Here is a 15,000-nt window from a genome sequence, read left to right as displayed (position 1 = left end):
AAGTATTGGTGTTTTATTCGTAATTGATTGTCACGTGGTGAGGTGATAGGATAGGCCCATGGAAACAGGTTAGTCTAGGAAAAACATTATTTTGACCACGTTCACGCTATTCTTTAATCTCATACCTTACCATCTGCTTTATTACTTCTCTTTTCGTTTGGATATTGGAGTACTTTTGATTTTGGACAATAAACCTTTTTAATTTTTCTACAACATACAAGGACAGTGTGGCGTGCGTTCTTATCCAACCCAGACTATAACTGTTTTCATTGCAAAGGAGGAATTGGTGGCTACAAAATATAATTTAAAAAAGAATGATAATGGAAATCGGAGGATTGGATGACTATTCTAAAAGGAATGAATTCTTTACGGAAGTCAGATAATTTGATTACTGGCTTCGAGTACGTTTGGAAAGGATAACAATTTGAAAGATCAAACATTGACTTGGGAATCCATGAGTAAACGGTGTTTGAGTGAACTTGAGAACGTGAACTATAATAGGCTATACCAGGGTTTCCGTTAACCGGTAATTACCGGTCTTTGTCCGGTAAAATTTGTTGAAGTCCGACAAATGTAAAACTCGTCGGTCATATTGTCCGGTGAAAATAATTCCCTCTAAGCACAATTTGAATACAATTCGCTAAAGTTTAATTGTCACATTCTGATTCCTTCTATATTAAAAAAGACGAATATATAGGCTATATATTTCTTTTATTATTATATGATTTGACGCCGGCATGATGATGACTCCGCGAAACAGCGGCAATAGCCTGCCTAGCGGCAGGGTTGCCAGATGGGATTGACAATTTACAGCCTAACCAGTCTATTACCGCTAAACCCAGTAGCCCATTCGGCGATAACCCGGCCCATCTGGCAACCCTGCGTAGCGGGCCACCATAATAATAATAATAATAACTTTTATTTGTATTGGCTAGCGCTTTTAACCTGCAAACGTTGCAGCTCAAAGTGCACCATAGCGAGCGAGAGGTAAACATGGCAAGACAAAGTTTAAGTAGTGCCGTAGTGGCTCCTCCAGCCAAAAAGTCTCGAGGGTTCCGAGTTGAATGGAAAGAAAATTTCCCCTGTCTGCGTTTAGATGGGGAAGGAAAAATGTTCTGCTCACCGTGCAAAAAATCGGGGAGGAATAACGGATCATGAGAGCAGCAACGAATATGAGAATGTCGGCTCTCACTGATCACAGTCGGTGCAGTGACCACATATCGGCGGTCAGTTTGAGGCAACAGCAAACCGCTATGAAAGGCCACTGTGAGCAGGCTAATGAAACGGCTAACAATAAGCTGCACTCTCAGCTACAAGTTGCATTTCACATGGCAAAAAATGGCATCGCATGTCATCAGTATGTGGGACTGACTGAGCTACTGAAAGCCTGAATAGCAGGCTATTTTATTTAAGGCTATCCCCTATCTGAGAAAAGGCATAGGCTACTATAGGCCTATTAACATCTAACGGAAATTAGCCTATGTGCATTGCAAGTTCATTTAAAGCCTATTTATTTTCAAAGAGTTTTATTCTATTTTATTTTATCTGATAAAAGGCATATGAACGGAAATTAGGCTAGCCTATGTGTCACGCCAGAAGCCTACATGTAACCTCTTGCACTTTTCAATAAAATGTTATAAATCTAGACATTGTGGTATTTCTTTATATACGTATCCCAGCCTGCCTATCAATCGTTTCTCAATAAACAGTTATGTTCTCCTCATTGTCATACTCCCGAGTCCGATTAAGTATGATTTGACAGGCAGCTAAACTAAATGCCTTCCCAACCAGCGAGACCTGGTTATAGAAATGACGTTGTTTTATTGATAAAAAAGGGTAAAACTGAAAAGAGAAAATAGAAAACTCACATTAATCCCAAACAATTTAACAGACTTCAGTTAACGTAATGTGGAGTCCGTTCATTGATCGATGCAGTCTGTTAAGTTCCCAGTGTGGCGCGCGTTCAGCGCTGGACATATGGCATAGCGCGCATGCGAATCATGAAGCCTATATTATTATATTTATTATATAGCTCGCATCTAATCGTATCGGATGAGAAATAGACATTAAACGGCATATATAGGCTAGGCTACACAACAGTAATCACCGCGACAAACAGCTATATTATATTATAATATGATGACCGGAATATCTCACGTTTGTCCGGTAAATTGAAATCTTCCCGGACACGTTGACCGGCACACATTTTTTCTAACGGAAACCCTGACACACACATAAAGATCAATACGAAGTAGGGTCAGTGGTGTAGTCTAGGTGATACGCAGGACTACCCCGTATCTCCACTAGGAAAGGCCAAGGATTTCTGTATATTTACTTATAAATGTGCGAGGATACGTAACAGCGTTTTGTGACAGAACTTTCACTTTCATTCATAAAATTCACCCCGTCTGTGTTACGAAGCACTTGACTTTTGGACCATTGGGACTGACTATAGCGTATACCATCAACAGGGGGAGATGCGACATGAAATATGTCAAAATGCAGCACTATCATGCACAGATCAGCCTTATAACATGTAATGTTAGATATATATAACGTTAGACAGGGAGCGCAGATGTATTTTTATGAACGATATGAGGCTGGGAGGGAAAAATCACAGTATACCCACTAGAAAAAACTAGACTACACCACTGAAGTAGGCCTACGTGAGAGTACACGCACAAAACCGGCTAACGTTACTCATTAACTGTTTACACAAGTAAAATCACAGTGTGACAGGAGCATTCGGTAAACAACAACAGCAAGGTAATGCTATCAGTTGACTTAAAGAAAACCAACATGAGCCCTGCTTACCCGTACCTCCGCCGTTCTGTTCGTGGTGATTTTAGAGGCAATAGATTATTTTTGCCCCGCGCATATTGCTATGAATAGTTCGAAGCTAGCGTTAGGTGCGAGGCTGCTCGGTTAGCCCATTAGCGGGAACATTATTTGTTTCACAAAATAGGCTGATTTAGTTGACCATGAACATCAGAGACTAGACTACATTACGAATGTTCATTTAAAATACTCTATAGTGAGCACTGGTATAAGAACATGAACCAGAGAACAGCAGTAAATGCAATAACCCACAGTCGTCGCTGATGATGTTGCATTTTCGATTAGGATACGGGATTAAAGGCACCGGCGACGGGCTAAGAGAGAGAGTGAGGAGAGGGATTTCCTGAAATCCAAATGTCCCGCTAAATTCGGACCAATCACAAAACTGTTATGAAAGCGCGTTGTCTCGCTTCAGTCTCACTTCAGTCGCGCTTCAGTCGCGTCGCCTCGCTTCAGTCTCGATTGCAGTGCGAACACAAACGACGAGGTTAATTGCAACATTGTAACATATTGTAAATAACTACGCCCTAAATCGTAACGAAATGTTGGTCTGGAAGCGGCCTAAATCTAGCTTCAATCTGCTTTTTTTCTGTTCTCCGGTCATAATAACTCGCTGCCTTTCTGCGCAGCCTGAATCAAAGTGGACTGTCTGAATCGATTAGTGGCGGAGGAAATTCATTTGTGGCGGTGCGCCACGAATAAATGCATATAGAGGAAACACTGAGAGAGTAACTCATTTTTTCTACAATGCTGAATGCTGCTGTTTAAATAAGTTTAACTTTAAACCAGTTGGTCACTGAGTACTGCAGATATTTGTTATTATTCAGGAGTAAAACAATAAATAAAAATATCGGATTGATATCGGGGTATCGCAGATACCTGAAGCCCAGGTATCGGTATCGGTAGTGAAAAAATGGGATCGGGACATCTCTAGCGTATGGCATGAGATCATGTGCAATCTTTTTGAAAAGTTGTCTCAGCATCATGCAGGAAATGGACTATGTTACAGATCTGGAAACACCCTCCAATTTAAGGATCATTGTGTCAAAATTATTCAAACTTCGAGAAAGGTGCATATCTGACAAACACAAACAGACCGCCTCATTTAGGGATTTACTGGTGTTTATCGACAAGCAGCAAAGAATTATGCTGGATCCTATCTTTGGACAAATTCAAAATCCTTTGAGTAAAATCTCAGATGAAAAAGTACAGCACAAAGCTTACCCAAAATCGACCACCAGGGGGAGCAGTTTTGCCATAGCTGTTTCACCAACATCTACATCTGAGCCAGCAAGGTGGCAGCCTAACAGACAAGCACCTACTGCAATCAGCAGCCCAAGTGCATTCACAAAGCCCTGCATGTTCTGCAGCAGAAACCATTCATTGGAAATATGTGAAACATTCCAAATCAAACCAAATAATGAAAAAGTGGAATTTTTGAATGTGCTTTGGATGTTTGGAGAGTGGACACATGAGTGGAAGTTGCCAGAAGCGCATTGTAATGCAATGTGTGTAAGAAAACCCATCCAACAATCCTACACATAAAACAAACTATGGAAAATCTAAGACAAGAAACCAGCTTGGACACAGTTGGTACCATGGCAACCGGTAGCCATACTGGCGCCAGAACTAAGAAGTGTGCTCTGGCAATCGTCCCTGTCAGAGTCAAATTGGAAGAAGTAACAAGGTCCATACAGAAATATGCCTTCCTGGACCCAGGGAGGTCGCACCATTTTGTACCAAGGAGTTGTCTAAGCAGCTTCATGCCCCTGACAAGAAAACAGACATACTTTTAAAAACAATGGGTCAAGAAAAGGCAACAACCAGTTATAAAATATCTGGTATCGAAGTAGCTGCGTTAGACAGTGACACATTCTTAAAACTGCCTGATGTTTTTACAAAGTCATCCATTCCTGTGACACACAACAACATTCCAAAGGAGGAAGACATAAGAAAATGGCCTTACCTGGAGAAGGTTGACTTGACACCAATCGATGCTAGTATTGGGCTACTAATAGGTGTCAACGCCCCAAGAGCTTTAGAACCCTGGAAGATCATTAACAGTGAAGGTAGTGGGCCGTATGCTGTTAAAACTATTCTCGGCTGGGTTATCAATGGCCCGCTTGGCTCTGGGGAGAATGGAAAAGTCACTGACTCCACTGTACAAGTCAACAGAATATCTGTCACCAACTTGGAAGACCTGTCCTGTCACAGGAAGATAAGCAGTTTTTTAGAATAGTGTCTGATTCAGCTGAACTTAACCCTCCGGTTGTGTTCCCGGTCAAATCTGACCGAGAGCAACTTTCATCAATCATAAATATTGTGTTTTACATTTGATTGCCTCAAGGCCTTATGATATCTTCCACACTAGGCATTTGAACATATAAAATTGCTGACTAACCACTGGCATTGAATTTTGAGGTTTTAGTCAACTTTGTAACATCGGTGGTGTTCCCGGTCAAAAATGACCGCCATAGGAAATTAATGGTTAACACAAGTTGTAACAAGCTACAACATTCCAGGATGTATCAGACCTGTTCAAATACCTCATATATAAAGTTTGACACATTTCAAACTAAACAATTAGGTGTTTGTTATGGGAACCCTTCTCTTTCCCGTGCTTATTTGCCCATCCGAACCAGACCTTCCAGACTAAACATTGTTTAGAGCAAGCAGAGCGAGAGTGGAAAACATCATAAGGATGACACCAGGACCAACGCGGTTTGCTACATCTCGTGTGGATGACATCTCAAGTCCAGCTTCCAACTGTTTTTACCAGAGTCCATTGAGGAAATTGTACTGGACATGACAAACCTGGAGGGGAGGCGTGTGTTTGGGGACACATGGAGAGCACTGGACCAGGTAGACCTTCAAGCCTACATAGGTCTGTTGATTCTATCAGGAGTATATCGGTCAAACAATGAGGCTACAAAGAGTCTGTGGGATGCGGAGTGCGGGAGGCCTATATTCCAGTCCACTATGTCATTACAGCAGTTTCATGTCCTGTCGAGAGTTATCCGATTTGATAACAGAGATACAAGACCTGCCCGCTGGCGAAATGACAAACTGGCTGCCATCAGGAACGTTTGGGACAGGTGGGTGGAGCGCCTACCACTGATGTACAATCCAGGCCCTGAGGTGACAGTTGACGAGCGCCTGGTCCATTTCAGAGGTCGCTGTCCCTTCAAGCAGTACATCCCAAGCAAACCAGGCAAGTATGGAATCAAGATCTGGGCAGCATGTGATGCCAGGAGCAGCTATGCCTGGAATATGCAGGTCTACACGGGAAAACCTGTTGATGGAAGGCCAGAAAAAAACCAGAGCATGCGTGTTGTGCTGGACATGACAGCCGGTCTCAAGGGGCATAATATCACATGTGATAACTTTTTCACCTCATATGCGCTTGGTCAGGAGCTGTTGAAACGCAAGCTCACCATGGTGGGGACAGTGAGGAAGAACAAGCCTGAACTTCCCCCTGCGCTGGTGTCAACCAGAGGGAGAGAGATACTCTCATCAAAGTTTGCTTTCACTGCCACACACTGTCTTGTGTCCTATGTTCCCAAGAAGAATAAAAATGTCATCCTGATGAGCACGGTACACAAAGACGCTGCTGTCAGCACCACAGAGGACAGGAAGCCCCAGATCATCCTGGACTACAACAGCAACAAAGGAGGTGTGGACTGCCTTGATAAGGTAATGTATATTTTCATCTATCATGCATTTTATTTTACTTTTATTCGTGTGAAACAATGCATTTTTGTGTACGACAGATTCAATATTATTTCCAACCTCTTATTTATGTTTTCTTTCATTGCAGCTTACTGGCATGTACACCTGCCAGCGAATGACAGCCCGTTGGCCAGTGGCAGTGTTCCACAACATCCTGGATGTGTCTGCGTGTAACGCATATGTGGTATGGATGGCGATCGACCCAGTGTGGAATCGGGGGAAGTGTTTCAAGAGGAGACTCTTCCTGGCAGAGCTCGGGAAAGCATTAGTTACTCCTCTAACTCAAAGGCGCCAGCACCTTCCCCGCACACCAGCCTCTGCCAGTCTGGTTAGGAGTCAGCAAGCCCCAGCCGCTGCCCCCCAGCAAGGACAGGGGCGGAAAAGGCAAAGATGCAAGCTCTGTGCCCCTAGAGACAATAAAACAAGCCTTACATGCTACAAATGTGATGCCTACGTTTGCAAGGCACACTCTGACCTGATTGCAAAATGCCACTCCTGTGGGTGAACACACACACACAGGCAGAGAGACCTTGACCCTGACCACCGTTCTTGTGGTGTACCTCCTCTCTCAACCCAATCATCAAAATAGAATTATATGCACATGCAACACTACAGTAACAGCTATGATTGGGCAATGGTATAGTATATGTCCTGGCTTTCTTGCTTCTGCAAGCAAACACACACACACACACACACACACGACTATTCATTCTGATGTTCTGTGAATTTGTTTTACAATAAATGTTCATTTTGGAATACATTTTCAGTGTCTATTCTTTCTATATTGCAGTTATTCAGGTTAACCAGTAGTCTACATTGTTTATGTCTCATCAAATTTTGCACAGTATATGTTGAGATGTTGAAGAACCAGTTACGAAGGCCAGTTACACCCTGAAACTCTATCTCTGCCAAACAACACCGGCAGAGATAGAGTTTCAGGGTGTAACTGGCCTTCTTATTTGAAATTCTCAAAAACGGAAATGAAATATTCAATTTCTACTGTGTATTTAGTCACATTACAGTAATTTGGTCATATCTATGTTCATTTTTTTTTTACATCTCACAGGTCTCAGCTTTCACCAGGTACCAAATTTAGCAAATTTGACCATGTAGTTTTTATGATATGAAGCAGTTAATCAGACCGGTCTAATTAGACCGGGAACACCAAGGATGGGGGGGCAAACATGAACACAACCGGAGGGTTAAAGATCGTCGTTACCACCTTAAACTTCCTTTTCGTAAACCCAATGTGATCATGCCCAACAATACAGCTCATCAAGGATTTTTACACATGTCAAGAAAGTTCAAGAAGGATTTGAAACAGAAAACAAGTCCTAAATCAGGAAAGAAGGATTTGAATGGGAAAGCAAGTCCTAAAAGTCAAACTCAAACAAAGGCTGTGAAGATGGAAATAAAGCACAAGAAACAGAAACTGACAGCTACCTACCGAGCTGAAGGGAATAAGAAGCCATCAAAGAAAGAGGTGGCTGAGAACCTCAAGAAACTCACAAAAGGAGGGAGAGCAAGAACGACGGCTACGAAGGAAGGACATCAATTACACTTTGGAAAACTGTCTGAAAATTACTAACACTGCATGCCCAGAACAATTGTGTCACAATTTGATGTAAACAGACACCTCTCGGAAATGAGAAAGACGTGAAATTCGTCTTGAAAGTTTTTTTTTTTTCTTCAGATTTTCGTTTTTTTAGCTAACATTCAACTCGAAGATGTGAAGTACCCTCTCGTTATTTTTCCGAACAGTTTTACGTTCATTAAATAAGTGTAATCTATAACACAATGACTTCGTTTCTTGTTGTTTGATGGGGATTCATTATCTTTGATGGGGATTTTCTGTGCTTAGTGATTTCAGGTGTAGCAACTTTCAAATACTCATGTCGTCTTCAATTTGTTTCCGATTTCAATGTATGATGCATCATTTGAAAGCTTACAATCTGTAGTTTAAGCACATGTAAAAAACTGAAAAATGATTTTGCCTACAGGTAGCCCTTTTCATTGGCAGTTGTCACAATTTCTGCAGCTGACTTCACCTCCCTCACAAAGACTGTGTGATTTGCGTGAGCCAATGGACACAACAGATTGCCCACTGGATCAGCTAGTGGCTGAGAACTTTGATGAACAGTATACTGCAGTGTTGGAGCACTTTGAGACAGTCGCGAGCCAGACTGGCCTGGGTGAACATTTGAGAACATTACCTATTTTGGAAACGATGGATGAAGGAATGCCTCCCCATAATGCAACCATGCCAACGAATAAACCCCATCAAAACGTTTTAGTTGGAGATCTAAAGTCCCTATAGCTAGTTGATGAGTCTGTCCCAGGAATTCATGGTCTATGGGACGCATTACAGACACTACAAAGGATTATGGGTTTTGTGCTTAAAGTGTGTGTTAAGACACAGACCAATGATTTGGAAAGGCCTATTATGAATGTATGCCTTTTGCTTGAAACAGATTTAAAGTTGTTATTCAATGACTGTTTATGGAATTTTAAGTTAAGAATATTGAAATGGAAAACATGAAATTTGTTCTTAAGCACACTTAAATGCATGCTGTATGTGAAAAGAAATGATGTACAGTGCTTAAGAATATTATTGGAAAAGACATTGGAATGTTATATTATTTTGGAATGGACAAATTTGTTTATTACACTTAAAACACTAATAATTCTATAACCAAAAACATAAAAAAAAACATTATTCATAACATAAATAACCAAAAACAGACAATAAAAACAGAACAAAATGTATAAATAAATATGACTAAAAACTGATTTAAAAAAATATATAAATATAACTCAAAACATTAAACACAAATCATCCAAAGTAAAAATGGCCATCACAGTGTGTGTGTGTGTGTGTGTGTGTGTGTGTGTGTGTGTGTGTGTGTGTGTGTGTGTGTGTGTGTGTGTGTGTGTGTGTGTGTGTGTGTGTGTGTGTGTGTGTGTGTGTGTGTGTGTGTGTGTGTGTGTGTGTGTGTGTGTGTGTGTGTGCAGATCAAATGCGCTAAGACGCTAATTCCCTACCCCCTACACATGCCATCATACCTCCAAATGTTTACCCCTCTCTCTCTCTCTCCCCTCCCTCTCTCATCCTCTCTCTCTCTGCTCTATCCCTCTCTCCATCTCACTCTCTCTCCCTCTCTCTCTCCCCTCTCTTTCCCTCTCTCTCTCCCACTCTCTCTGTCCCTCTCTCTCCCCTCTATCCCTCTCCATCATTCTCTCTCTCTCCCTCCCCCCTCTTTCTCCCCTCTCTCTCTTCCTCTCTATCCCTCCCTCTCCATCTCTCTCTATCCCTCTCTCTTTCCCTCTCTATCCCTCTCCCTCTCCGTCTCTCTCTCTCTCTCTCTGTCTTCTACTGCAGCAGAAAAGCCAGCATAGACACGTGTGTGTGTCTGTCTGTCTGTGTGTGTCTGTGTGTGTCTGTGTGTGTGTGTGTGTGTGTGTGTGTGTGTGTGTGTGTGTGTGTGTGAGTGTGGCTACAGTATATCCACGAGCGCACGCCACATGCGATCATCCATGAAGAAGAGCGGCATGACGAGAGATAATACACACACACACTCACACACACACATAGACACACACACAACCTCCTAAACCTCTAGAGTCATATCAACCCATATCAACCCTCTTCTCTCTCTCTCTCTCTCTCCCTCTAGACCAGAGACCAGACCAGGCCAGGCACACACACATATACACACACACACACACACACACACACACCCTTCCTGTTACCTTATATCAAATCCAATAGGAGCGTTGGGAGAGATCAGGTGACGCTAGATCTATCCATCTACCCTGACACTCATCCTCTCTTCCTCCCTGACACTCATCCCTCTTTTCCTCCCTGACACTCATCCTCTCTTCCTCCCTGACACTCATCCTCTCTTCTACCCTGACACTCATCCTCTCTTCTACCCTGACACTCATCCTCTCTTCTACCCTGACACTCATCCTCTCTTCTACCCTGACACTCATCCTCTCTTCCTCCCTGACACTCATCCTCTCTTCTACCCTGACACTCATCCTCTCTTCTACCCTGACACTCATCCTCTCTTCTACCCTGACACTCATCCCTCTCTTCTACCCTGACACTCATCCTTCTTTTCCTCCCTGACACTCATCCTCTCTTCTACCCTGACACTCATCCTCTCTTCCTCCCTGACACTCATCCTCTCTTCCTCCCTGACACTCATCCTCTCTTCCTCCCTGACACTCATCCTCTCTTCTACCCTGACACTCATCCCTCTCTTCTACCCTGACACTCATCCCTCTCTTCTACCCTGACACTCATCATTCAGAGAGAAAGAGAGCGAGTGTGGGTGTGTGTGTGTGTGTGTGTGTGTGTGTGTGTGTGTGTGTGTTTGAGCTTGCTAGCTAGAGAATGAGTGAGTGAGTGAGTGAGTGTGTGTGTGTGTGTGTGTGTGTGTGTGTGTGTGTTTGAGCTAGTGTGTGTGTGTATGTGTGTTACTGCCCAAAATACTACTAATAATTGTTTTATTATTATTATTACTATTATTATTACTGTTGTTGTTGTTATTATTGTTGTTATTGTTGTTGTTGTTGTTGTTATTATTATATTGTTGGCTGCGGTGTTGAGGAATTAGCTGTCCTGAGCCTTTCACTGCACTGTCTATGGATGTATTCTTTGTCTATGATAAATACACTTTGATTTGATTTGACTGCTGTGTGTGTGTGTGTGTGTGTGTGTGTGTGTGTGTGTGTGTGTGTGTGTGTGTGTGTGTATGGTGTGTGCTGTGTATGGTGTTTGTGTGTGTGAGTCTGAGTGTGTGTGCGTATGAATATCTCCTCTAAATGTCACATCAGCCTGTGTAACTTAGCCAACTGTCTGCATACGACACTGACTGTGTATGTGAAAACAACACACACACACACACACACACACACACACTTACCTCCAGTCTAAAACCCTCCCAGAGAACCAGAGTCTTTCCACGTCTCAAACGCTGACTCACACTAGGGTCATGCTCTCACATGAAAATGAGACTGTGGTTATGAATAAGACTGATTATGTCGAGAAATGTTTAAGGCAAATGGCTGATGAGACGTTCTATAAGAGACTTCCTGGAGACCCAACTATTTAAGAGGACTATAATGATACTATTGATACTTTTTTTTCAAATGGATGAAATCACCAAAAAAGAATGTGAGTTTCTAAAGATGGAACACCCAGTATTGTATATAGTATACAATAAAGACCATTCATTCATTCATTCATATTTCCTACCTTTCCTACTCTCCCTAAGATCCACAAGAGCCTGGAACAACCCCCTCGGCCGCCCTACTGTAGCAGGTGTTGGATCACTGACATCATCTACCTCATCCTATGTCAACTTTTTTATTCAACCCCTAGCCGAGGACGTCCGATCCTTCATCAAGAATACAGGTCACATGTTATCTATTATTGAGTCTACAAACCTTCTTCCAGATGATGAACTGATTCTTGTTCCTGTTGATGTCACTGTGCTGTACACCTCTATACCCCATGAAGGAGGGGTGGAGGGGTGGAGGCACCGGAACATTTCCTCTCTAAGCGAGACTGTCACTCTACCCCCTCTTTAAACTGTCGTGTTCAATTTGTCAAACTGATTCTCACTTGTAATTATTTAATTTTTCAAGACTCCTGGTTTCTTCAACAAAGGGGTGTGGCCATGGGAAGTCCATTCGCTCCCTCCTTTGCCAATCTTTATATGGCCCTTTTTGAAGAATTGTTCATTTACACTAACAATATCTTTACATCTAACATATTTATTTGGAAAAGATATATAGATTATATTTGTGTGTTATGGAGGGGTAATATTGAACAGTTACAATCATTATTTGCTTATCTAAACAATTGCTCAGAATACCTCACATTTACTATGGATTTTGATTACAATCGTATTAGTTTTCTTGACCTGTGAGTTATATGTGAGAACAGCACTTTATATCTTTTGACCAAACCCACTGCATGAAACAGTCTCCTTAGAGCAGATTCCTGCCATCCTCTTCCACTCAAAAATAGTCTTCTCTATAATATATTTAAGAGAATTTGCAGCAGAGAGCCAGACTACGAGAGAAACATGAGTGCTACGAAGAACAAGTTCAGCGCAAGAAGTTATAAACAGATAAGAGGTATCATTGATAACCATTGGCATATTACTTAGATCTGACAACAGTCTGCATAATACTTTTAGGGATCCCCCCCTCACTCTCAACTTGAGAGGTCGACTCGTTAACTCTGATCTACCTCCCACCCGTGCTCTACCTAGTCAATTGCTTCTTACACCCAGGGCCGGTCCTAGGCATAGGCCAACTAGGCGGTCGCTTAGGGCGCCAAATGCCTGGGGGGCGCCAAATGCCAAATGTTTTTTAATTTTAATGAATTTCATGTCTATGAATTTCATGTCTCTGACTCAGCCTACTGTCTATTTTTGTCTTGAAACCATTGTTGTCCATATTTTTACTGTTGAATGTGTGGGTGGTGATGAGGCAGTACTGGTGGCTTAATGTGGTGGTGGTGGTGGTGGTGGTGGTGGTGGTGGCGCCCCTAAAATTTGGGGGGAGGGGGGGGGGGCATCAAATCATACTCTCGCCTAGGGCACCTAAATGCCTAGGACCGGCCCTGCACACACACACAAACAAACACACACACACACACATTACATATCTGCCTGAGAGGATACCCTGAATTGCAATCAACCACCAATAAAAAGTATTCACAAATTCAATAAAATCATCAATACAGCAGTTACAATATGATCATAACTATGCCAACTGGTCACGCGCAATTATCCAAATCATTATAAGAAGTTGTAAGGCCACATTCAGGAGGTCTATGTGAATAAAGAGCCATCTCCTAATCAATCAGTTTGAATGTTTATGCCAACCCTGCATCATCGTCGTGGACCAAAGAGAAGATCAATAATCATATTACCGATCATAACTACGTGTCACTTCTGCTCTATGAGGTGAATCATCAAACGATAAAACCGTTTGAAGGTTTTTAATTCTGTACTGTAGCCGCCAACTAAAACCGATCTGACCGACCAGCTTCGATTACCGCGTGCTGGAAGTGGGACGGAGAGGCATGCGTAAAAGGAACGCTAACGGGCGATAACAGATTCTAACCCCCCCCCCCCTCCACACACACACACACACACACACACACACACACACACACACACACACACCGATGGGCACCACCACCACCCCCACCAAGGGCAAACAGTGAGAGAGATTCTAAAGCAGTTGTGTGTTGAAGCTTGAGGGTCGTACACCCTGAACGAGTGTTCGGTAAATACCACGGTAACGTGCTGCTCGAGCGCATCGTCAACAAACACGAGCTAACGGGGACGGTTGGAGGCGGGAAACAAGGAGAGCCGTTAGATACTGTACGTTAGATACTGGTACGTTACTGGTACGTTACTGGTACGTTAGATACTGGTACGTTACTGGTACGTTAGATACTGGTTTAATACTGTAGCGGTCATGATAATGATAGTCATATCAGCGGGATTTGATGGGCTCATTTTCGTCTGAAAAAATAAAATAATAAATGATGTACCGTATCCAGTCAAACGTGAACATGGAGGTCTATGCAAACCAAAACCACTGCCGCTGCTAAACCTTTTGATCTATTCACCCTTATTTCAACTGTCAAATGTGCCCAAAACTCCCAATTGATCAACTCCGATAAAAGTGAAAACGATATCGTTGGTTAAATAAACCGTCTTGTGTAGAATATGACTGTGATATCAACTGGTAGACTACTGTAGCTCTCCGGAACCCCCCCTCCCCATCTGGAATACATGTATGGGATCGTAGCCATACCGTTTCCATCTTTCCTCCGCTATCAACATTAATAATTCACCATCAGTGAGTCCACGTCCCGTCATTAAGCACTAACGGTCAGGGAAGCCGAGCTGAGAGGCGATGGAGGTTTAAATCAACTCAGATATCATTAGTTATGGACATACGATGACATTATTGATTATGACTTAATTGTTGCACTGTTGAGGAGCTGGCTGGCCCAGAGCATCTCATTGCATCCTCTGTGTATATGAATAAATAAATACACTTTGATTAGATTTTTGATCCGACAGGAGAAGGATTTCTGACAACTTGTAACAACTTATTAAGGCTCAAATATGATGATTCTGAAGATGATTCTAAAAACAGACACATCATGGAATTAGACAACAACAACTTCAATCAACAGAGGGTATAGCCTATAAACCAGTAGCTCAAACAGACACATGGACACTTGAACAATTCAACCACTCAAATCAAGGACAGAAGGGATATGTTTATCAACTCACCCGGGCGTATTTGGAGGAATACGGGTCTTCAAAAAGGGCCCATATCCGCGGCTGCCAGACCTTCCACCAGCCCTGCCTCCGCACGTCCTCCTGCATG

At 42.6% G+C, this 15,000-nt stretch overlaps 1 protein-coding gene across 5 annotated transcripts in view; it reads right to left on the bottom strand.

Annotated features, from left to right (window-relative positions):
- Positions 1–15,000, bottom strand: part of LOC308167692 (voltage-gated potassium channel KCNC1-like) — a gene marked incomplete at both ends in the record, with an annotated part of 54,457 nt that overhangs the window by 38,930 nt on the left and 527 nt on the right. For all 5 annotated transcript variants that reach the window (XM_080542130.1, XM_080542131.1, XM_080542132.1 and 2 more), the window contains one exon: positions 14,904–15,000. This exon is cut by the window's right edge and continues 527 nt beyond it. In XM_080542130.1, coding sequence (XP_080398256.1) covers positions 14,904–15,000 — 97 coding nt within the window. The remainder of the gene's footprint in view (positions 1–14,903) is intronic.

The sequence above is a fragment of the Nansenia antarctica genome (genome assembly GCF_963989245.1).
Source record: "Nansenia antarctica genome assembly, chromosome: 11".
Taxonomy (NCBI): Eukaryota; Metazoa; Chordata; class Actinopteri; order Argentiniformes; family Microstomatidae; genus Nansenia; species Nansenia antarctica.
This window is presented reverse-complemented; position numbering and strand designations above follow the sequence as displayed.